This window comes from Halichoeres trimaculatus, unplaced genomic scaffold, assembly GCF_033239565.1.
Source record: "Halichoeres trimaculatus isolate MK-OKI-2021-1 unplaced genomic scaffold, fHalTri1.1 fHalTri1_scaffold_6, whole genome shotgun sequence".
NCBI classification, from domain to species: Eukaryota; Metazoa; Chordata; class Actinopteri; order Labriformes; family Labridae; genus Halichoeres; species Halichoeres trimaculatus.
In genome coordinates this window covers 28004063-28028564 of record NW_027437184.1, presented here as the reverse complement: position 1 = coordinate 28028564, position 24502 = coordinate 28004063, and the positions used below count along the sequence as shown (strand labels likewise).

Genomic DNA, 24502 nt, shown 5'->3' with positions numbered 1-24502 from the left:
TTATATTGATCAGCTACTTACAGTAAAACTTAAACATTCATGGGCCCATATTTGAACATCTCATCCAACCCTATGGAGCACTAAAAAGCAGTCAATGTGGGATTATTCCAGGCTGAATCCCTCAGATTAAAAAGAGAAAAAGAGAAAAAAAAAATGCAGAAGTGAAGACAAGATGAAAAAAAAAGATTAAAACTGCAGTTCCTCAAGTGTCCACTTGAGGCTAGCTCCCAAAAGTCTATGAATCACCATTAACACTCATGTTAAAGTGATGATTCACGTCAAGAGCCTGGTCCAAAAATTAAAAAAAGAAGGTTCACATTTTACCTCAGCTCCACCTTTTTGACTCTTTATTGGTCATTTTAATGTTGGTTACAGTCAGAGTTTCAAACCTGTTACATCCATGGGCTTCAAAATATCTGCAGAAACCAGTGAGTGATAATGTCTGTGAGACAGTAGATAACGTGAGCAGTCAGTACCTACTTCATAAATGGTAAAATAATGAAATTAAGCTGTTATGAGTGTTGCTTGATACAAAAGGAAATGCAGATTCTTAGCAAACAGAAATGTGTGCTGTCTGAGCTGTAGATATCTTGTTTTACATTAGAATATGGGCAGATGTTTGCTGTCAATCATATTGATAGCCAGTGATCATTCATGAAGCAGGAAAAAATATGACTTTTTTTATATTTCCATCTTTGAAATTATATGTTTTACAAGGAAACACACATCCACCACAGTTGCAACATGAAGCAAGCATATGTCAGAAGAACAGTGTTTTGGTTCCTTCTCATTCAAACAGAGACAGTAATGTGTTAGAGATTAAAGATGGTTGACAAAGATGCTAGCTGAGAGCAGAGTGAGGCTAACGGAGCTGAGCAGAGGACACAATTATCTCAGCCTGAACACCACAGCTTTACCAATAAATACTCATTTAAAACCCTCCACCATCAGTCCACTCTAGACAAAGTTCAGGTGTGTGTCCTTGTCCACTCCGTAGTTTCCTTTGTGCTCCTCAAACAGGTTGCTGAGCTCATCCATGTAGTGCTGATGGAGGGCATCGAGTTCCTCTGCTGTGGGCTTCTCGTTCCTCTCCACCCTGATCGGCCTCCCGACTGCAGAGAGGTGAAAAGGTGAAGGAAAGCACACTCAGACAGTTGACTTTATGATTTGTAATATTAGCTGTTTGATGCAACCTCAGAGGTCTGCTTATCTGGAGCATCATGGCTGCATGCCAGCAGCTATTAATGTAACTGTGCCAGACTGGGCATCATCTCAGCTGGTTGACAAACTCTGCTATTTATCTGATACTGCTCACATGTTAGTGAAAGCTTCTTTGGATGCTCTCTGCCAAAATCAACAGTGGGTGAAGAAAGCCATGGGCACGATCACTGTGGTAAAGGGTTATACCACCTCATTTCAGATTGTGTTTTACATTTTAATCTTTTTAGATTTCTTCAAGATGTAAAAAGGTGTATGCAGCTTCTGGGTTTCAAATCCCGCATCAACTCAAACAACCTGAAGCTAATGTTATATTGCTTTAAAAAAAAGACCTAACACTGGGGTGGTATACTGGCTATGACATCGACTGCTTGTGACTTTGTTGAAGTAATAGTGTGGGCAGAAGCGTCCTCCTACCAACCAAGTACACTTAAGACACATTTTTGTGGAATCCAATAATGTGCCAAAACTTCTCCAATAATCACTTTTACTTAAATCAGTATTGTTTGTTTGGGAAGAATAATACAGTATAAAGTCTGGTTTTTACAGTTTGAGCCATGTCCAATCTTTTTTCCTCAGAGGGAGCAAGCTTTATGACTTGTGCTTTACTTTGGCCTCACTTTTGGGAGCTCACATCGTCCATCTTTTTGATCAGTCTAGGAATATGGAGACCTAACGAAGTGTGAAGTTCAGTGGCTTGTGTGCTTGGGTTTTTTCTGGTGTACACACTGGGCCTCTTCACAACTGATGTTTTCAACCCACTCATAACTTCACACTGATCTAAATTTGTCAGAATCAGTTTGTCTGAGCAACATTCACAGTATCCTCTGTACTTGTGCTAGAAACTGCAGTGTGAAAAAAAAATCCTTATTTTTGTGTAAAAAAAAAACAAAACAAAACAAAACAAAAAAACACCGTAATTTTCAAGGTATTTTTTCTGTTTTATCTAAATAGTATACAAAACATTGAAATTACAGAAATTATTTGTACAATAACAACCTGGGAGTTTTTTTGAGTGTTATGGTAATAATGACATACTGGGCTCTAATTTCGTAGACCAGGCTCAAGCACAGGCACACCTGCCCAGTGCCAATAGAGGCACAGTCAAGGTGCAGAGGAGCGCAGAGGAGCGCAGAGGAGCGCAGAGGAGCGCAGAGGAGCGCATCCACGCCTCAAATGGCAGAGAGAGAGGAGAAAAGCCGTGAGTGGGTTTAACGCAGCCGAGCGCTGTTTTCACCAATCAAAAGAGCGCCTCTCCTCGCCTTTAAATGTGCTAAGCGTGCTTGGTCTGAGTGATCCCCAGCACCGCGGAAGACCCGATAGCAGAGACGGTCAGAGCCGCTGTCCCTGCAGCAGGAGAATGGACACACAAAGCGCGTCACTGTGTGGGCCAGCTCCCAGGACAGATGTAATCTGTTCCTTTGTCATTAATAGTACAAAATTAGGAGACAGTTACACAGCTGGCTTATCCATTCAGAATACTTTTGATCCACCTGCACTTCTGGTTTGTCATTGCCAAGCAGAGCCTTTGGTGATATACTGTATACTCTCCCAGTGTCTTCGCCTCATCCTCCTTACAACAATGTACTCCATCTTTTTAGATCACGTTAAAAATAAAGACTAAAACAGAGAAATGTGGGAAATCACGGGTAAATCCTGAGTGACAAACATTTATTTTGTCTGTTTTTTCTTCGTCTTTTCTCTCCCTCTTTTCTTTGAATTAAATGAAATGAGAGAACCAGATATATACTCAGTATCAGATGTTAAGGCTGTTTATTGTTTAATTGTAAGATGTGCATCAAACTTCCAGCTGCCGTCAGGTTAACTTTCCATTATGACAAACGGCTTTAATCTGACATCAGATGTGACGGGACAGTTAATATAGATACAAATGTGAATGCTGGTTCAGACAGTTACATTAAATAGTGATTGCTGTGATTGTTTATTGCATCAAAATGTGACTGACACTCTGGAAACCTGCCTCTGAGGCTTTGATGACATGTGCGCACATGTGCGCCTGTCACCAAATTACAGCTGCGCAGGGTGCGCTCTGCTTTGCGCCAAGGATAGACCAGGTTGGAGCTGGCGAGCTTTCAGCGCACTTTTTTGGCACGAAATTGGCAGTGCGCCAACATGAATCTGCTGACACCTCCCCCTGGTGCGCTGTCAACTCCCCCTGGTGCGCTGTCACACCCATCTCTGCGCAGACGGTCTACCAAATTGTCAAATTGGCAGCGCACGGTGGTGCGCCGCACGAAATTAGCACTGCGCAGGCTGCGCCAGGTTTGTGCCCCCTGCGCTGCACCACAAAATTAGAGCCCTTTATGTTTATTTCTCATTTTTTTAATGGAATAAATCCTGTTTTATCTTTCATGTTAAACTGAAACATAAAAGATAAAACTGAAACTGATTTAAAATTACAATAACGGCCTGTAACTAAATTTGTAGCTTGTTTTATAGGGGTTAAAGTCTATACTAATAATCTAATGTTTTTAACTGGAATTTGCAGGTAAATCTTATTAGTTTTATGTAGCATATGCAGCTGCACCCTGTTCCCTCCTCACTCGTGGTTGCAATAAAGATTATGTTTCAACACTGAACTGTTCTTTGATCAATGATATTTCTTTGAATTCAAAAACCTCCAAACAGAACACACAGCGCCTTTCCTGGAAGAACTTTTTCTCTCATGCGTCACTGGTCACTTTGTCCTCCCTCAGTTTGTGTCCTAAGTTTCCGATTTTCCACTTGTTTTAGCGTGAGTGAAGAGGGAAAGCTATGTTTATGAGAGCCTGTGCTCCACTGCGCAGACCATGCATCCAGTGATTTTTACAGTGTTTTTTGTGTACATAAACAAGATGTGTTGATGGGCTATGCTATGTTGGTAAATTTTAAAATGCAGTGTAATAAAGATCATATAGTTGGTCCATGCAGCACTGCACAGGCAGCTAGTTCCTCCCAAGCAAAACCTTAATGTACAGCAGGGTCTTATATCCACTGTGTTCCCCCCTCATTACAGTTACAAAACTCCATCACAACAAAAAGTATTTTTCCGTTAAAGAACAATGTTTTTCTGCAGAAATCTAAATGAAGTTTTCTGAAAATGTAATGTGTTTGCACTTCATTTGAATTAGGATATTTTACTTTCATTTTTAAGGTTTTTGTTTGGCAGCCACACCTGAAAGGCATTTCCCTTTTTTACAAGTTTGTTTTCTTACAGTGTAGAGTCTTCTTTGATCTTAAACTAATCTGCCTCCACTGACACCAATGTTATCCTGGTTGAGTCACCTTTGGGGTCTTATGGCAACATAGAAATGCGGAAAACAGATCAAACATTTTTTTTTTTTACACAGTGTAATATAAAAGTTTTGACCCTATTTTTTTCATTGGACAATGATATCAAGTTGTAATATCATATCTTCTACAATTGGCTATTTTTTGTTTTTGTTTTTGTTTTTCTGTGCTGCTCTTGTTTTGTCAGTTGAAGCCCTTTTGGTGCTTGTTTGCCTGAAATGTGCTTCATGATAAAAGCTGATTGAGCAGAATGACCCAGTTTCACAGCATCACTCAAACCGCAGCGTGTACTGTACTGTAGTAATAATAAGCATAATGTTTACTGACCTACTGTGTGGATGGGTTTTCTGTAGGGCATGAGACCAAAGGAGTACTGGAAAACACCTCGTGCATGGAAGAGAGGCAGGGAGACACCCATGATGCTTTGCAGTTGTTCCTGTGTCCACCTGAGCCAGGAGCCTCTTTGGTTTTCCACCTGATCAAACACTTCGTTCTCTCCGAAGGAGAACATTGGCACCAGATGAGCTCTGAAACAGGATTAAATTTTAAAGCATTGTCAAACTGATACGGAGAATATACAGATTTGATAATCTGATTGATGTGAAAGAGACTTGGTGGTTTCAGAGGAGTTTTTATGTGAGGGACCTGAATGATTCTCTGTGAGAAGTCAGATAAATCCTGTTCCTACCCGTGCTCCATGGCCATTTTGATGAAGCCTTTCTTTTTGGCCAAGAGGACATTGAAGGTACCAGGGTGAGCATCCAGGGCCTCTGGGGCGCCACCCACTGCGATCACAATAGCCTGACCGCCTTTCTTGGTACAAAGCGGGTAACTGGCGCTCTCTTTGTCTGAAGGAATTAGACCTGCAGGGTTGTGACAGAAAATAATCAGCAATGATACACGCATATGGGTTTCTATGTTCGCTTTTGTAGTTTTTGTCAGCTTGAATCCTGTGCCCTTCAATTATCAGGACTCTTATCAAAAAGCTGCCTTTGATCCATGATACTGAGACCAGACAAAGACACTTTTGAGCCCATGTCATGGTCTTTTCTTATACATTTGGTGACTAGACATATACAAACAACACAAACAAAGATTCAAAAGTATACCAAAAAAAAAAAGACTAAATTTCCTTTTTCTGTCTTGAAATACTTAAATTACAAAGGTATTTTTCCAATATAAAAACTGTGGTGCGTCTGAAAATGGGTTTGTCTCATTAAGTGTAATTTTTACACATGTTCTTTCCCACACCTGCACACATGATGTAGTCTCTGAAGAAGGGCGCCCTGAACCAGAGGGGCAGCATGAGCAGGTAGGTGGTGAGTCCAGGAAACAGCTGTCGCAAGCCCGTGGCGTAGGTGCAGAAGTTAGTGAAGGCTCCAGCCACCAGCACACCGTGAGGATGGAAACCCAGGACGTAGTTATTCCTGGGGTCCAGGTCAACTGTCTTTACCAGCTACAGGAAAATGGAAAGAGCATTAAAGCTGAGAACTCTGGTAGAGGATACTTCACTTTAGCTCATGATATTTTCTCTGAGAATGCTGACACTGCAGCATGGTAGTGACCCAGCAGGCTCCAACTTGAACCATGAATCCTCCCGCGAAGCCTTTATCATATTTTTAATGCTGTTCTCTTACTCTACAGCTACAGTTTATCCTCCCAGAGTGAGACTTCTCCAGCCTCTGCTGTTGAAGAATAAAGCTCAAGTGCAGTCCTTCAAGTGTCCAGGTGAGGCTGGCTCTAAAAGCCAAAGATTCTCCATAGTATTCCATATTAAGATGTGAGTAGATTAGCATATTTTTATTTTTTAGAATTTTTTATTTATTTATTTCAAATCTTTTGCCTTACAACCTTTACCTTGTAGCATTTTTTTTTTATCTTTCTCATCTTTATCTCTTCTTAAGCTCTTTTTCTTCCATGAAATCAAGGGAGCAAACTTTAACCGTGCAATGCATCAAAATTAAATAATGTGTTGCATGCTTAGAGTTGAAAAACAATTTTAAAGAAGAAAAAAAGATTGTAAAGTATGAAATGACAAGTAATTGTGTTATTCATTATCTGAAAGGTCAAATACCCATTGAGAGAGCAGATGTTTAGTCTACTATTGGATTAGTCAATATTAGCAGATCTAGTAAAGAAACTGAAACTCTTCCTACCAGGCTCTAAACTTGACTATTTCTGCTGATAATTGGTCTTTTTAAAATGGACTAGAAGTCCACAAATGTAGGAGAGATGAGAGCAAAAGAAAGTGATGAGCAGCCTAACTGAAGAAAGACTTATTTTCTGTTTAGCTCGGTAACCACTCTTTTCACCACCTGCAGATTTTTGAAGGAAATTCAGGCCCCGTTTACACGACGTTTCATCTGAAAACGCTAAAACGCTGTGAAAACGCAGAGAAAAAAATCTGCGTTTACACGGAAACAGTGATGGACTGAAAACACTGTAGTTAGCATGCCAGGCCTGTAGGTGATGCTACAACTGTCTTGTCCAGAAGCTGCTTTTGGGAGATTTCCACCAAAGTAGAGTTGAGCCGGTCATCTGGTGTATTGGGGAATATTAAGCGCAAAAGTGGAGCAACAGATGCACTTATTGTATAAAGACAGTCAGCAGTTACAGCAGACTGAGCAACACAAGCACAACACAGTAGTTTGCGACGATCGTAACAACGGTACTGTTGTATGTGCTCACGTGATGCGGAGTGTGACGTCATCATTTCCATTGAAAATGCCGGCTTACTGTTTACACGACAACGGTGTCGACAGCGTTTAAAAAAAAATCCCACTCTGGAGGCCGTTTTCAAAAGTTTGCATTTTAGGTCAGCTGAAACGTCGTTTCTGTGTAAACGCGAGGCTGAAACACAACAACATTTTCGCATTTCACCTTAAAACCGTTGTCGTGTAAACGGCCCCTCAGTGTTTCAGTGAGTACCAGCCTGTGTTTCTATCAAGTAAAGTGAATCAATTCAGGTACAACCGGCCGCAACGTTCTTCAATCAGGCCTGCAGCGTGTTTTGTTGTGTTTTAATTTATTTTTGCTGGCTTATCCTTGTTTAAAGGTACTAAAAGTGCTCTCCAAAGTGTTCAGAAATGTTCTGTGGTGAATATAAGGCTTTAAGTTGTTACGTTTTGGTTTAAACTAAGCATTAAAAGTATATCTAAACCACATTCAGAGGAAATACAAAAAGTCTTTAAAAAACTTTACAGGACAACTTCGCTGATTTTTTTAAAAACTCATTCTGAGGAAGGTCAGTAACTTTAAAAGGGTAAAAAGATTTACTTCACATTTTTGTGTTAATAAATGTGACAGAGTCGTCTATTGATTTCTGTTATGTATACGCACCTAAAGCAAGAATACACCTCAGAAAGTTTAAAGCCAGCTTTAAAGCTCAGCTTCAAAGATCAGGTAATAAAAGGGTCAATTAACTTCATAAAGAGAATAAAAGTTTACAAACAAAAAGTACTACACTTAGAAAGCTCAACTTCTCTTCTCTCAGGAGCTGTTTGAATTTTGAAGAGATATGGTAACGAGTACACTGTGCATCAGTTATCCCCTGTGATTCAAACATTTTCACACATGGATTTCTATGGAGTACTGTGAGACCTCAGGTATTCATACTCCCATAGGTTTTAAAGCATCAAATGCTTAGAACGGCATCTACAGCTCTAGATTTAAACATGGTTCATGTGAGCTCAGCTCAGTTGTAGCCCAAACATTGGATCGATATAGTGTTGGTCACTACAGAAAACAAATACACTGAAATAGAAGTCAGTGTATGCAGACTGATATGAAGAGCACACATTTGACATGTCATTGAGGCTCTGTTGATCAAGACAGCGTGTATACGTGCAGTAGTATCCTCAGGTCTGGAGTAACCCTCTACTCCAGTTCACTTTTGCTTGGTTATTTAGTTACTGCATTCCCATAATGTGTCCATATCAGGGACTAGCTTCCTGTAGACTCACCTCAGTCACATGACATCCTTTTCAAGTCATACTGCACGCTTTAAAAAGAATCTGGACGAAGTAGAAACGGAGATAAAATATTTTGTCGCCGCTTTCTCAAGTGCTGAGGATGATTCAATGTTCCCAGTTTTTAAAAGTATTCATTATGTCTCCTGAGTTTTTAAGTTGCAACAGGGAAAAAAACGTAATCACTGAGAATATGTTTCATTTTGTCACTCAGAGTTGATGCAGTTACACCAGATGGACAGCAGCTAACAGTTTCATCTAAAACAATGATAAAGAAAGATAAAAACAATAAAATAATGTTTCCCCTTATTTCTGTTTGTCTGTGTGTGTCTGTTATTTGGTGTCAGCATACTCAGTAATTCATCTACCAAACTTTTTTCACACATTTTTCAGACATGTCTCCAACTTAATACGTCTTTTATTAGAATTTTCCCTTTTAACTCATTTGAGACCACATGAGCAAAGCGGAAGGTTACGGTGCGTAATGTTAGCAGCAGCTGATGTAGCCTTTAGCTGATAGCCTGACTCAAAGAGGAAGTGTTACTCATCCAAGTCTGATAAGCTCAACACAGTCATCCAAAGAAAAAAAAATCAATATGATAAATGTTCCTACAACTGTTTCCTCACGCTGCTGATGCTTTCTCTTCCTCTGTGTCCTTTTACAGTACAGGATAGGCAAAAATAAGCCTTGGCTCCAGCCCACTCCTTTCTTTGGTTAGGTTTTTTTTTTAGTGTAAGCATAGATATACATTTTTATTTTGTCTTTTTTATGCAAATGTTTTTTTGTTTTTTTTTGCAAATGGATTTTTTTTTTTTTTTTTGCAAATGGAATTTTTTTTTTTTTTGCAAATGGATTTTTTTTTTTTTTTTGCAAATGGAATTTTTTTTTTTTTTTGCAAATGGATTTTTTTTAGCAAATGGATTTTTTTTTTTTTTTTTTTTTTTTTTGCAAATGGATTTTTTTTTTGCAAATGGATTTTTTTTCTTTTTTTTTGTTTTGCACATAATTCATTTACTGTACTGGAGAATGTAACCAAAAATTAATACTCATCAATTCCTTTATTCATTCTTGTTAAGCTACTGATTAGTAGTTTGGTCCTTGCTGCCTGCAGAAGAAGAGGTTTTAAGTTGCATGTTTAAATTGGTGGTTTGACAATCATTTAAAATGTTTATGTAACTTATAAAAAGTGCAACAACAAAACATCAAATGCTGAAACTTAAAGATTCAACACCTTTTACAAAAAACTTAGCACAGAGGACTCAACACTAAACAGGTTGTGTTTCCCATGAGAAACTAAGTCTAATGAGTCTGAAGTGCAAAGTGACATTACAGAATTCAGAGAATCTGGAGAAAATCAATACTGCGTGGCCATGAAAGCACTGACTCTGTGGTGGAAATCACTGCATGGGCCTAAGATGCTTCCAAAACAATCTCTCCACATCTTGCTGTTGCATCTGCAGATTTTAAGCTCCAGTCATCCAAATTTGATCATCTTTATTTTTGGTTGAGTTGATCCAGTTTTCCTTAGTGAATCATGACAAAAGTGGGATGCATTTAGTGATCCTGTAGAGGAAAGGGGTAAGTTTAAGATATGGGTACATTTTATCAAATGAAGCCTTCAAACAATGAAAACAGTTTTTGGCTTAATGTAACTTTAAAAGGTAAAAAGAAGAGTTTTAAAGTTAGCTTTGTCTGGAAAAAATCTTCTGTTTTTTTGTTTGTTTGTTTTTTAAAGTGGAGAAAAACACGCGTTTGTTATCGCTCCTTGGAAACGGAGTGATTTTCTCTGTAGGTTCAGAAATAACGAGCAGATAAGATACTGTATCTCACCTGTGGAGCGTTGTCTATGTGCCCTCTCTGGTTCAGAGCAGAGAGAGGAGATAATAAGAGGCACTAAAGGTCACAGTCAAGTAAAGCCTGGTTTGTTTTACTGCACATGGCGAGCACTGTGGCCTCTGGTACAAAAAAAACACTGATCACCTCCCCTCACTGTCGGTATCTGTGTGTTAGATCAGGCCCCAGCTCTCTGCTCTTCAGGCAACATTCATGGAAAATTATAAAAGAGCTCTAATAGCTCCTAAGAGACAAAACTTTCATTATTTTTTTCCACTTTCCTTTTCTGTTATCTAATTAAAGCAGCAAAAACTCCCCTAGCAATGACACAGAGCAACCCTACAGGTTTTGATGCAGAGATCACCTTTATCATGAGAATATTATCTGGTGCTGTAAAAGCAGGTCAGGATCTGTGACCTGGACCAAGCAGGTGTGTTGTTTTGAGTCCACTCTGTTTGTGTTTCTGGTGACCTCGAGCTCTCAGAGTTAATCATTCTCTTGATTTCCTCTCATGGAGGCCATAGTGGTTTATAAACAGAAAAACTGTCCTCCACTGACCAATCAGAGACACCTCCCAGGATGACACCACGTCATCATCCGCATTGTTTTTAACTCCGAGGACTTTGGTTGAAGTTGGTAAGAGCACAAAGATGAGAGATTACTTCTTTTACTGTAGATCTAATCCAAATATTTATCAGGGTTGATATTTCCAGATAATATATTCATCATTTTATGTATTTTCTGACATCAAAAAAAGAAAGAAAGAAAGAAAGAAAGAAAGAAAGAAAGAAAGAAAGAAAGAAAGAAAGAAAGAAAGAAAGAAAGAAAGAAAGAAAGAAAGAAAGATAAAGACATCAAAAGCCCTTTCCTGGGGTTGGAGTTTCTATGGTGGCTGACCTTTAACAAGTGTGAAAGTACATTAGAAACACTATTACTACCTTCTTCCATCAATAAAGTGGGAGGCTAAGATACTGGTCATTTAGGGTTTAACCAGCAACAAGTGTCTAACAGACATGGGTAAGATGACAGATTTAAACATTATGAATATTAATGTAAATGTGAGCTAGGCTCAACCATCATATGGCTAACCATGCGGCTAGCAGGGGTGAGTACTAGCAAGAACCTCTCGATACAATACACATCACGATACTTAGGTATCGTGATACAGTAGTATCACAATATATAACAATATTGTAATATATTGCAAAAGTTAATGGGGCTGTGAAGAGTTTAAAAGTGATCTTAAAATAGTCTCCTTTCTAGGGTAATGCCTGATCATAATCCACACTTTAAAATGAGATTATCAGCACCAATATTGCTGGTTACAAATTATTTTTAATTGCTACTTCCAGAACAACCAGAACCTGATTGATTTAAGGCACGTCCATGACAACACCACGCCAGCTGACGAAGTAAATTAATGAGAAGAGATAAAACATAGAGATCTGTTTTTTTTTCTGCTGGAAACAATTTCTGTGACTAATTTTATAGTGATGGTGGACACGGGAGCCTAACTGTCAGACAGAAAAAGGACAGAAGAGCAGAAGAAAGCAGTTGTATTTTAACAAAAAATATTGATATTAAGGGTTTGAATATCAATATTGTACCAGAGGTCAAAGTATCGCGATATATTGCCGTATCAATATTTTTTTTCACACCTCTAGCGGCTAGCAGGATTTGCAACGTAGGTACGCTGGAGTCAACAGTACGAACAGGTGGTTAAAGAAAAAGCTACACAGCTTCATAGAAACAGCAAGTTGCTGCATAAGACTGTCAAAATCAGTTTAATACAGAGGATGATAGACAAGTGTTTCTTTAATGCTCTCTTAAAGTGACACTCCGGGATGGAACAAATTGGGTCCTATCACAAGGTTTAGGGCAGAAATTACCCCTACAGCAGTGATTTTGTGCAGCAGAAGCCCAGGGCGCTCGCACCAAACACCCCCTCCCTGCTCCTCTGCCGGTTTCCTCTGCACTCAGACGGGGCCATATTTTACTTGACCAAAAACACAAATAAACGGACCCCCACTGAAAAAATCTGATATCGGTCTGCATTCATGCTTTATTTAGAGAAACACCAACCAATAAGGCTCTAGTTCTCATCGTGTCGCAAAATGGCGCTACCTCCGCTGCAGAGCCACAGCTGGCTATGAGGCACTCACCGCTTAGTGTATCAGCGGCGTGCCAGATATAAACAAACGCAGGTCGTCTGCCAGGACGAAGACACACGATGAGAACTAGAGCCTTATTTACTCCATCCCGGAGTATAACTTTAAGGGTTTAACATGCACTGATAGCAAGAAGAAAGGGAAAGTTAAAGTATTTTAGGAGAACTGTAATGCTGCATTCCATGTGTACTCAGAAGTTGGAATTTCCGAGTTCTGAGTGGGAACTCCCAGCTGGAACATCCCCCAAGGTCAGAATTTCCGACTTACAAGTCAGAGCACCAACACCACCCCTGAGTTCCTAATAGGAAATTCTGAGTTCTGTTAGATTCTTTTTATTCTAGAATTTCTGACTTGTGTTTTTCGCCATTAATGAGCCGTTCATAGAGTTTTATTCAATATTTATACACAGAAATTCTGCCATTAAGGCATTTTATCGACTTGGCAACTGGAACGCTGAACTCAAAGATGACGTCACTCCCACTCCTGACTTCCCAGTTCTGAGTACAAATGGAACACAGCATTAGCTTCTTTTATGTTTGATAATTTTAGAAATCTAGCTATCACGACCTGGACTTTTAAAAGCAAACCCACCCAGCCTACAGCATTCATAAAATCAAGGCTCTTCACAAAGGTAAGTTTTAGATCACTGTATTCACTCAAATGTCACCTCAGCAGTTAACTCCCTTTAAACCATCCAGTCTCTACCCTACTAGGGAGAGACTATTTTTTACACAGGTTTGTTGTTTCCATTCCTTGTTGTAACAGCTAGTTTTCCCTAGTCCTAAACTTCTTTTCAAACACTGCATTTCACAAAACTTTGCTTCTAACAATTTCACATTTGTCATAATCTGAATATGACAAGTTGCACTTGAGCAACAGGCTAGCTGTTGTTAGCTCCCTTGGTTTTAAGTTTATATGCCAATATGCTTACTCACCTAAGCTTATCTTTTTTTATTTTTAACCTGCATTTCCGTAGTTTACATCTACGCAGCTCCCTAAGTGTGAATACAATCAGCTGATGGTTTTCTGATCAGGCTACAGGCATGCTGTCTGCGGCTTGCTAACACCATTTCTCTTCCTTGATAAATAAATCAAATCAGTCTGAAGCTTGTAATTCGCCACAGATATGGGAGAGGTTTCCATTTTCTGACATGCTTGACTAAAGAAGCATAAAAATGTATTAACAAAAATCATGTGTATAAATTCAGTGTGTACAAACATGTTGTTGATGTGATGAATTGAGGTGGCAGAGCAGCACGGCCCTGATAAACACACAAGTTTTTCTGATGTGTCGTCGAGGATTTTGTAGTTTTGGCTGCTGGCACTTTTAGATTTTTAGTAACATTTAAATCTGAAGCCTCATTTTGTATAAAGATGTTGTGTACTTCTCTTAAGAACAGGATAGGACACACCAGCTAGTCTGAGCTGACGGTGGTGGGATTAGAAACGGTGGGGAAAGACACACCAATGAAACTAATTAGTCTCTCCAAAGGACACTGCTCCTCTTCACTCTCACATTGACTCTTTGTTTCCGTCTTAATGCGACATACAGTCAGATGATCCTGGAGATGATTCACTTTAAAAGAAATACATGAGAGCAGGAGAAAGAAAAGTTTAAGAGGCTTTTTATTCTAAGAAATGAGTCTGTTCAGATTCAGTGTTAACCTCCTAATATACATCCATCTGACACCCGTTCACACACATCTCTAATGTGAGACTGACACCATTCCCAGCCTTAATTACACTGACCTTCAGCACGCTGGTTACTGCCTGTTATTTACAGCTGTGTGGACGCACTGTAAACATTTACATCTCTGCTTTGGCTCCTGCAGGGCACCGTATTTACCCTGCTCTCTGTCACTTTAGATAAAAGAACTTCTCAGTCAGAAAAGTTTCTACAGCATCATCTTCTGTGCAGTAAAACTCAATTTGCCTGCAGACATCATGAGTCTACTTCACGGACTTTGTTGCGTCATTTCTAAATCTGACGTGAAGCACTACAGGATGTTTTGAGTATCAGTCTGATGCAACTGAACACAGAGGCTGAAAAAGCTCAGTTTTTAAGCGTTACTGGACCCAGCAGACAGGTTGATTTCTTGTCTCTTATTGTTGCATCATACTACAAGTTATGCACTTCATTCCTCTAATGTTAAAATCCTTGACAGTTTCTTTTAAATGAAAATATACCTTTAAATGGCTCAGTGACTTCTTTTAACCCTCATCCTCCAAGCGCCTTTTTTTTAGCGGCAAAGGAGTGCTGACGGGCTGAGGGGTGTATCCAAACTTTTTCCACTGTAGTAGAGAACTGACTTATTCATGTGACAACTCTTAGCATGTGATCTACACTCAGCCACTTTATTAGGTGCACCTTTCTAGTACCAGGTTGGACCCCTTTTGCCTTCAGAACTGCCCTAATTCTTCATGTCATAGATTCAACAAGGTACTGGAAACATTCCTCAGAGAGTTTGGTCCATATTGACATGATAGCATCACACAGTTGCTGCAGATTTTTCGGCTGAACATCCATGATGAGAATCTCCCATTCCACCACATCCCAAAGGTGCTCTATTGGATTGAGATCTGGGGACTGTGGAGGCCATTTGAGTACATGGTCATGGACATGGTCAGCAACAATACTCAGGTAGGCTGTGGACTTTAAACCATGCTCAGTTGGTACTAAGGGGCCCAAAGTGAGCCAAGAAAATATCCCCCACACCATTACACCACCAGCAGCAGCCTGAACTGTTGATACAAGGCAGGATGGATCCATGCTTTCATGTTGTTGACGCCAAATTCTGACCCTACCATCTGAATGTGGATCAGAAATCCAGACTCATCAGACCAGGCAACGTTTTTCCAATCTTCTATTGTCCAGTTTTGGTGTTGCTGTGTGAATTGTAGCCTCAGTTTCCTGTTCTCAGCTGACAGGAGGGTCACCCGGTGTGGTCTTCTGCTGCTGTAGCCCATCTGCCTCAAGGTTGGACGTGTTGTGTGTTCAGAGATGCTCTTCTGCAGACCTCGGTTGCAACGAGTGGTTATTTGAGTTACTGTTGCCTTTCTATCAGCTCCAACCAGTCTGTCAATTCTCCTCTGACCTCTGGCATCAACAAGGCATTTTGTCCCACAGAACTGCTGCTCACTGGATATTTTCTCTTTTTGGGACCATTCTCTGTAAACCCTAGAGATGGTTGTGGGTTAAAATCCCAGTAGATCAGCAGTTTCTGAAATACTCAGACCAGCTCGTCTGGCACCAAAAACCATGCCACGTTCAAAGTCTCTTAAATCACCTTTCTTCCCCAATCTGATGCTCAGTTTGAACTGCAACAGTCATACATACGAAAACACGATAAAACTGACCTGACAAACAGATTCATACTTTCAGGAGACTCTAACAAATCAAAACCAGATCACAGATCACCTCATGTGTATGTGACACAGAAATAAACCTCTGTCTAAAGATTATAAATGCTTTTACTGTCCCAGTATCTGGTTATTTGAAGACATGTTGGATAATGGTGATAGTACTTTGTAAATGGGCAGTACATGTTAACAGATAAAAATATTCACTTGGTTTATTTTCAGAGGCCAGTGTGAATATCTGTGTCATAATTCATAGTCGTGTTACAGGATATAATGTGTGTGTTGTTTTCTCTGTTCAGTGATTTAACACACTTCATCCTCAAAGGTACAAATAAGTCTGAATATATCACTCAACATTTTCTCTGCTCATCCTGACCTAATTTTTTTTTCTACGCTTGATTCAACAAACAGACAGAAAGAGGACAAAGTGTTGAAGACAGACACGATCAGGAGATGATCAGGAGAGTGTCAGATGTGAGAGTAAAGCTGGAAATTGAGGGTGGCGAAGGGTTGAAGGTCATTTAGAGAGACATTCCAGATGTGTCCGAATTAAAAAAAGAAATCTGTAATTAAGTAATTAAATATATTTTTGTATTTAATTAGTTAGTCAGTTTGTTATAATTATCTATTTATTCATTTATTTATTTAGTTATAATTACTTATTTTTTCTCACCATTTTCCAAGATTGTTATATTATCCTTTGATATAGAAAGAAATTTGAAATGGAAAGTGGAAAAACAATCAAACTTGTAATTCTAATGCACAAAATGACCATAAAAGTTAAGTTGTTTCAATTTTAATGTTAAAGAAAATGGCAGTCCTAACCATAAAAAGGAAAATTTGAATCAAAAAAGGCCTTTTCTGTTGGACTTGCTTCTTTTCATGTATATTTAAATCAAACAAAACAAAAAAAAAAAAAAAAAAAAAAAAAGAGGAAGAAAATACTACCACCACTAGCCATCTCAATCCTTGCACCATCATCCCCCAAACACATCTTTAAGAATGAAAAATAAAAATGTACAAAGAACCTTTGGATAGGTTGTCAGGACTCTTTTTAGAAGCTTTAGTTCTTGTGTTGTTGTTTTGGCTGCACTCAGTGTTATCAGCAGGCTCCAGTCCAAAGTCAAACTTGCATGTGTGTTTTGTTCTCTGTTTAATCTATAGACGCTGTTCTCTATATTTACATCATATGATTAAAAATACTGCTCTAAAAACATAACCTTTTTTAGGGTAAATGCATGAAATTGTGGTTGGTGTCATCATCAAAGCTAGCATTAAACATAATGTAATGTATAAGCATGGCCTGTATATGACCACTAGAGGGAGCCAAAGAGCAGAGAGAGGCTCATACACTTTTTGTTTGATTTTTAAAATAATGATCACTTCCTACTTTAATACTCCGTTAACTTATCCAAAACGTATCTAAACACTGACATGTACTAATCTATTCCTCTGGTGTACAGATCATTTTCATTGCAAAAGGCAACAATTAAAAGAAAAAATTCTATGAACATTCATCTTTTAAGATCCTCCTTGTTTCCAGTGGATCAGCTAAAACGTTCTCGTCCATTCTTTCTCCAACTCAGCAACACTTCACTCTGGACAATGAAAGTCAAACAGGACATGTACAAATATGAACGTATCACACTTATCCTGTCTAAACGATGCAGGCTCTCCGTCCATTTTATTACTACAAATAAAATCCCACCTATTAGAGAATTCAGGACTAAGCTCTCACCTACCTCAAAGAACTGTTAACCCCCCAAAACACCATGAGAGACCTTCTCTGTGGGCCTCCACACTTTACAAAGCTGTACAGCTGTACACCTGAGGGCTATAGAGACTGCAGTCAGAGTCTTTAACAACATCTCTTTTAAAACCCAGCCTTTGTTTTGAAGAATAAACTGTGTCCTTGGCCTCATGTGCCTTTTTTTTTTTTAAACATTTATCACTTTTTTTGTTGTTGAATTTATACCCCAGCTTTTATATTTGCATAGCTTAGAGACTTAACCAATAAATTAAACAGTCTTTACCCTGCTGGTGAGCCTTTCTGAACTCAGAGCTCTGATCTGCTGATATTCTTCATTAAAAAAAATCAAGTGTGGCTTTGCATCATCAGTTTTAAAGTTTATGTAAAGGTTTCATTCATCTCTAGATTCCTAAATATCTATTTATTACTTCAGTGCTTTTAACTTACAGTTCGGTGTCATAATCTCACTTCTGTTTCTTTTTACATAACCTGTGTGAAGTGTGCTGCTGGCATGGAACGTTCTTTGAAACAAACTTAGCAGAAAGTGATAACATCTCTCATTCACACGTCGGTGTTTTCCCTGAAATATCCTGATTGATTTAAACTAGATGAAGGTTTTTTACAGGGCACAGAATGTCTTTTGTTTAGTTAAATGTTATGTCAGGATGTAAAAAATATATATATATGTCTTTGTGTTTTTTTTGTTTTTTGTTTTTTTTTTAAGTTGGCAGTGTTAGTTTGACCTTCAGGGCCACCATACAGCAGGAATGAAATCTTTCAGTGGTCCGTTGGCCCAGTCCCTGTCTCCATGCTTACAGACTGTTTCTTTACTTCTGAGGTCACTGATTGCAAGTCTAAAGTGTTTCTGTATCACTGGTCATTTTTAGCTAAAATTAAACATTAAAGAGGGGTATATTGTGCTTTTTCTAGGCTTTATACTGTCCTCCAGGTATCTCTGAACTTTATTCAGAATAGAACTTTATTTGTCATTGCAACAAGTACAACGAAATTGCAAAAATTTACAGCTCAAAGACAAGGATTTTCCTCACACTGGTGTTGCAGAAAGCCCTTGTTTTAGCTTCTGTCTCTGTCGTGCTTCCCGCTCCAAGAAAAAACCCTTTCCTCTGATTGGCCAGTTCTCTTGAAGCCTGTTAAAGGCACAACTGTGAAAACCCTTGGTGTTTTAGGTCCACCCCTCCATCATTTTGTGAACTAGTTAGGATATCCTAATGTGAGGAATTCATCATTTCAGAAAGTCTTGTGGAGATCTCATGCTATTTTTAGAACAGACTGTTCTTACAGTCCTCTGAGTTTATAGACAGATTCAGGGATTTCTGCAACATGTGAATAGATAAAGATATAAAAAACTGTACACTTTTAGGATGAGCACCCAGCATCATTAATTTCTGTCTATGTTTAATATATGGTAACGCAGAATACCCCCTCTTTAAGCAAAAGTAAAAACATATCAATTTCCACAGCATATGAAAATGTAGCAGTTTGAAAACCTGCTCCCTCTAGTGGCTGGCAATAGATGGATGCCTGTCCTGGGTTTGATACATAAATGTCATGTTTTGTCAGTTTCTTTCTAACAGTGGGAGGAGATGAAGACCTGTTGTCTCAAGCTCAAGTGGACATACGTGTATACAATGAGCACCTGAGGTCAGTAACTCTTGTGAGGGTCTTGTTTGAAGGCTCTAGACCTGGCCATTTTGTGCCGCAGAGAAAATAAGGAGACCCAGGTATCTGATGAAATCAGTGTTCCCCAGCAGAAATCATCCTGTGATCAGCACAGGCACACCGACATTGAACCACATCCTCTCCTCCTCTCTTACCTTGATGGGGAAGTAATCCCGCATGTAATCCCAGACTTTGATGCCACACAGGAAGGGCACCCTGCGGCCTCCTCGTGAAGGAGTGTCATAGTCGAGGAACCACCAGACGGAGTAGAGCACGCTGACGAGCCAGAAACGAGTGAAGAGCAGGTAGAAGAAGAGCAAGATGCAGGTGGGGGCTGAGGAGAGAAAAAACAGAGATTCATGCCTTTCTTCTGATCACGGTTACAGACTGTTTCTGTTTGATGTGTTCTCCTGTGCCCTCCTAACTCCGGGTTCTCTGTCTCCTTCTCTGGTCCTCCTCACACAGCTGCTGAATGAGCTTCCTCTCAACTTGCAATGAGTCCCTGGTTTCCACTCCTTAATTATTCTCCAAAATTATCCACAGCTTGTTTGCTCTTAGATTTGAAAATATATATATATATATATTATTATAATTAATAGTGCTGTTGTTAGATAGTTCAAGCGTATAAGAGTTGACTATCTAACAGGGAAGACACAAAAGTCAAAAGCAAAATTCACACCAGATACTCTGGAAGACTGAGAATGACACAAGAGTCATCACTGGAAAGACTCAATGAAGGGACACAGAGGGAAACATAGACTAAGGCCATGTCCACACGTAGCCAGGTATCTCGGAAACCGCACATAATTTTATTTGTTTACAGGTTTACAGTCATCCAAACAAAATCACAGGTTTATGCCACTAAAAATGATGTTTTCTGAAAACTGGCCAAAGAATTAAAATTGAATTAAATTGTAAGGTTGTCAACAATACCCAGCCATATTTTATATATATTATGTTTACAATTTCATATCTGACGTAGCTCAGCTGTAAATGCTGTAAAGGTCTCTTACTCATGGTGGGTTAATGTAACATCAACAGGCCTGAACCTGCTGTTTTTTAGGCCACCTGAAAAAAAGTTTGCTGTGATTTGAATGAATTGATTGAGATTGGTAAGTTGTTTTATTAAAATCACCTTTGGTGCTGAGTTTGTGATACAACTCAATTTATTTTTTTCTTGTATTTTTGCTCAATGGCTGCAGACTGCTTCTGAACATCTTACTTCAAGTCTTCACACAGTCACTTCTAATCTCCCTCAGATTTTGCTCCAGCATGAGTTATTTGAGGTTCCCAGTCAGGTTTGTGGCATTATATAACCCCAGGAACTTTAAACACATGGATAAAACAGAGAAACCTTTCTGATCAGACAGAACAGAATGAACACAACGACACTATGCGTGGTAACTGGAGGGTCATGTGTTGGGCTAAAACAGGCTGTTTTCTTCTTTTTTTTTTAATGAATGGTGTTCACTCTGCATCTGTTCTTCCAGGGATGACATAAGAGATGGCTTCAGTCATGCTGTGGGACAAAAAGTGTTTCTGAAGTCAGTGCACTTTAGTTTTTATTTTTAGATCAGGTCTCACTGCTTTCTCTGTTTGCACACAGTCAGCAGTGTTGAGCTGCTGAATCATTTTTCTACACTACAAGAGGTTCCAGTCCTGGCCCATGGGCTTCAGGTTTGACTCAGGGGCAGCATTATGGGTCCACCCTGAGATCTCAGGCCCGCCCCTACACCCCTTTACCGTATTCTTGGAAAAAAAAAAAAAAGAAAGTTCTGAAACTTTCAGTTTCACATGGGCGGGATCATAACATTATTTTGGAATGACTGTAGACTTTTATTTATTTTATTTAACCATGGTTAATGTCCTTGCTCTTACAGCCTGTAATAAACCATAGCAATGCAACCCACTGGGATGTTAAAGCGCCACTCTTTGGTCAGTGGTGGCCATGGAGAGTGACTGCAGACAGAGCCGTCTGATGCAAGAAAGGTGAAAAAAGCAACCAAACCCCCTTTGAAACCACACATAGTAATTTTGGTGTATTCTCAGTCACTTTTATTAATAAAATTAACAATCTCCAAACTTTTCTAACTTAAGGCCCACCCAAAACTGAAATCCTGGCTCCACCCACTCCTCCCCACATCTCCTGCCTGTCTTCAGCTCCTCTATCCAACAAACTTCCTTTCAGATAACTTAAAACAAAAAGCACAATAACACTAGCATGATTTGTGTTTGTTCAAGGCTTTAAAATGAAATAACAGGCCCTATATTAGTATTCTTAACTGTATGGTTAAAATGGTCATTCAATTTGCTTACAGGAAAATTACAGTAGTTGAACGAATTTCTTACTTTTTTACTCTGTAAAGCCCTACTTACACTGACTGTCCAGCAAGTGTATCATCATGCTTTTAGTTTATATTTAAATCTATTCTTGACAACCTCGCAGCAGACAAAGCCTCTCTGTCCCCTGAGATCTCCTCAGCCTTCCCTAGAGGGCCCCAGACCCCGTGCTGGGACCAGTGATTATGATAATCTCATTCAACCACTGCACTCTCTGGTACATTAGGTGGCAGTGTGCACCTTCCTTAATAATGCATGATAAAAAGACAACATCTTTTACTTATGACTTTAGAGCTTTTTGTTTTTCTTCAGCACAGTGAATACAGATTTAAAAAAAATCTCCGCAGGATTTTTGTATTTGGCATCCTGTGTTCATCATGATTCAAGCATGTGTTATATTTTTGTCCTACGACAGGAGACATAATGGTCTGTGCAGATCAAAGCCTTTGTGAGGACATGCTGATATTAACACTGGCGCCTATGATCCAGAGGAAATCCTCTGCTGCAAGACTGATTATTTCTTTACAGTGATTCTAACCACTGCTTCAGGCCAGCTGTGGAGTCTGACCTTTTAGACTTGGAAAGCCAAACTGGTGCACTGACTATGTGGTAAACATGGTGGCTGAATCCTAACCAAAAGTGCCAAGTCATAACAAGATTTTATTTTATTTTATTTTATTTTATTTTATTTTATTTTATTTTATTCTATTTTATTTTATTAATTAATTAATTAATTTTTTTTCAGATTTTTTTTTTTTTAGCTTTAATTGTGGTTATTGGTTTCCTTTCATTTCATTTATTCCCCTGAGACCTGAGTTAAACTTAGTATTTGTACAAGAAGTTTGATATTGGAGTTTGCTTTTAGTAATTTGTTATTAGTGTTATTGTACTGCTCTTTTTGTTTTTGCGTTTTTACTAAAATAGGTGTAATGTTGTGATTTCACCAAAAGATGATGTGGGTAGTGTCCCTAAATGCAGCTACTAGGTCTAAGTTTTTCATGGGTCTGAGAAGCAGAAATGTAATGCTGGCATATGTGGATGCTGGGTCTTGGGAGGTTAAAATATGGATAGAGACTATCAAAAAAATATCCCCCCAAAAAAGAAAAGACATAAAATGAAGAAAACTGCCCTTTGTTTTTTGTTTTTTTAAATATCTTCTGCAGAGCCAGCATTTGTTTTATTCTCAAACTGATTCTTCTTCATTCATTCAACATGTTTTAAACAAATAACTAGACTGCCTCACATACAGTTAAAGAAGTGCTTTCTTTGGCCAATCAGATTCAAGAAATGACCCTGGCCGACCCCTCCTGGCTCCACCCCTTGTGCAAGTGTCAGATGAGGAGACGAACCACACGCTGCACAAACAGCCTGTGTGTGTTTTTTATGTGTGAACACAGACTCACACCAAGTCATGTGTGTATCTGACTGCTCAGAGACAGCAGTATGTGTCAAACATAGGTCTGCTGCACTGATGCTTTGCTTTATGAACATGGGCTGCTAAAACAAGAGCAACCAAAGGTTCCTCACAGCAGTATGAAGTGACAGATGAGTACACATAAAACTGTCTGCAAATATCCATCATTAAAATCTTTCTCTTTTAACTCTTATTGGTGTAAATTTGAAATTCAAATCAAAGGTTTCCTGAGGGAAGACTACGGATATGAAGTGAGTGATTCACTTAATTCTTAAAAAACCTGATGTTTGAAAAATACATGAGTGTTTGTTTGTTCGTTTTTTCTAAATTCTAATAATGTTTTTTATGGCTTTGTTGCTCTTAGGTTACAATATGTTTTTTTTATTTTGTATCTGAATTTGTGGTTCAGCTTTTATCTTGAAGACAGTATAATTCTTTCATCCTGTTTCTCCTCACCAGCTTACCTCAATCTGCTTTCAATGCTAGCATTAAGAAATCATGCAGTTTTGCAGCATTTACATCCCTTTATGTTTGACTACTGTCACACTCAAAAAAAAAAATGATTTTTTGTCTTTAGTCACATTTTAAAGTGCTAACGTTTTCAGACCTTTATGGTGGTAAGCTGTACAAAATATATGCTTCATAACTGATCTTCAACAAGTGCAAACAAAAGACAATGTGTTGCATTCAAATGCAAATCTCATGAGACCTCATCACTCCTCATTGATTCTGTTCTTCTGGGAGTCTTGCGTCTCAAATAGAGCGCCAAATTGGGAAAATGAGTTTGCCACGGGTAATTAAAAGAATGATGCATGTGCAGCTTTAAATATCTGCCTGTTTGCTCGCTCCAAATGTCGTCTATCAGTTTGATCAAAGTCTGCGTCACAGGACACACCTCCATCTAACAGGAATCAGCTGTAACACCTGAACACAGTCTTCTGCTCAGAGGTTATGACAGTCAGCCAACGAGAATCCAAAAGGTCAAAACAGACATGAGCGAGTGAGAGCAGAGTTATGGGCCTGAAGGCTGCGGCCAATTAATGTGAGTAAAGAACAAATAAACCTTTGAGCTTACCCACTAAAAAATATATATTTTTACAGAAAATTTAGGTCCCCTGTGTGCAATGATTTTCAGCTTCAACTCAGAAAACAGAGTCAAACACATGGGTGTCACATCTTTTTGGGTGAAAATACAAACTTTAGCTGATTAGCTCTGCTTAACAACCTCTAGATCTTTCACCTACATCAAAGACAGTAAGGACCACAGGTTGAACACCTATAGAAAAGCAGTACGAGGACAATCTGCTGATGGGCTGACACTCATCTGTTATCACGGAGTACTCATTACCACAGGTTTCTGTATTTATGAAAACTTGTAAACTCACCCAGGGCCAGGAAGGAGTAGACCCACTGCAGCACAGCGGCCGTCTGCAGCCTCCTCTTCAGCGGAGTATCCAGAGGAGCAAAATCAATCTTCAT

At 39.0% G+C, this 24502-nt stretch overlaps 1 protein-coding gene across 1 annotated transcript; it reads right to left on the bottom strand.

Moving 5' to 3' along the window:
* Positions 1-957: 957 nt before the first annotated feature.
* On the bottom strand, positions 958-24502 carry mogat2 (monoacylglycerol O-acyltransferase 2). Its single transcript, XM_074672873.1, has 6 exons — positions 24409-24502; positions 19425-19603; positions 5761-5965; positions 5198-5372; positions 4837-5036; positions 958-1112 (listed from the first exon to the last, which is right to left on the bottom strand). Exons 1-6 carry the CDS (start codon positions 24500-24502, stop codon positions 958-960), a joined length of 1008 nt encoding a protein of 335 aa, XP_074528974.1.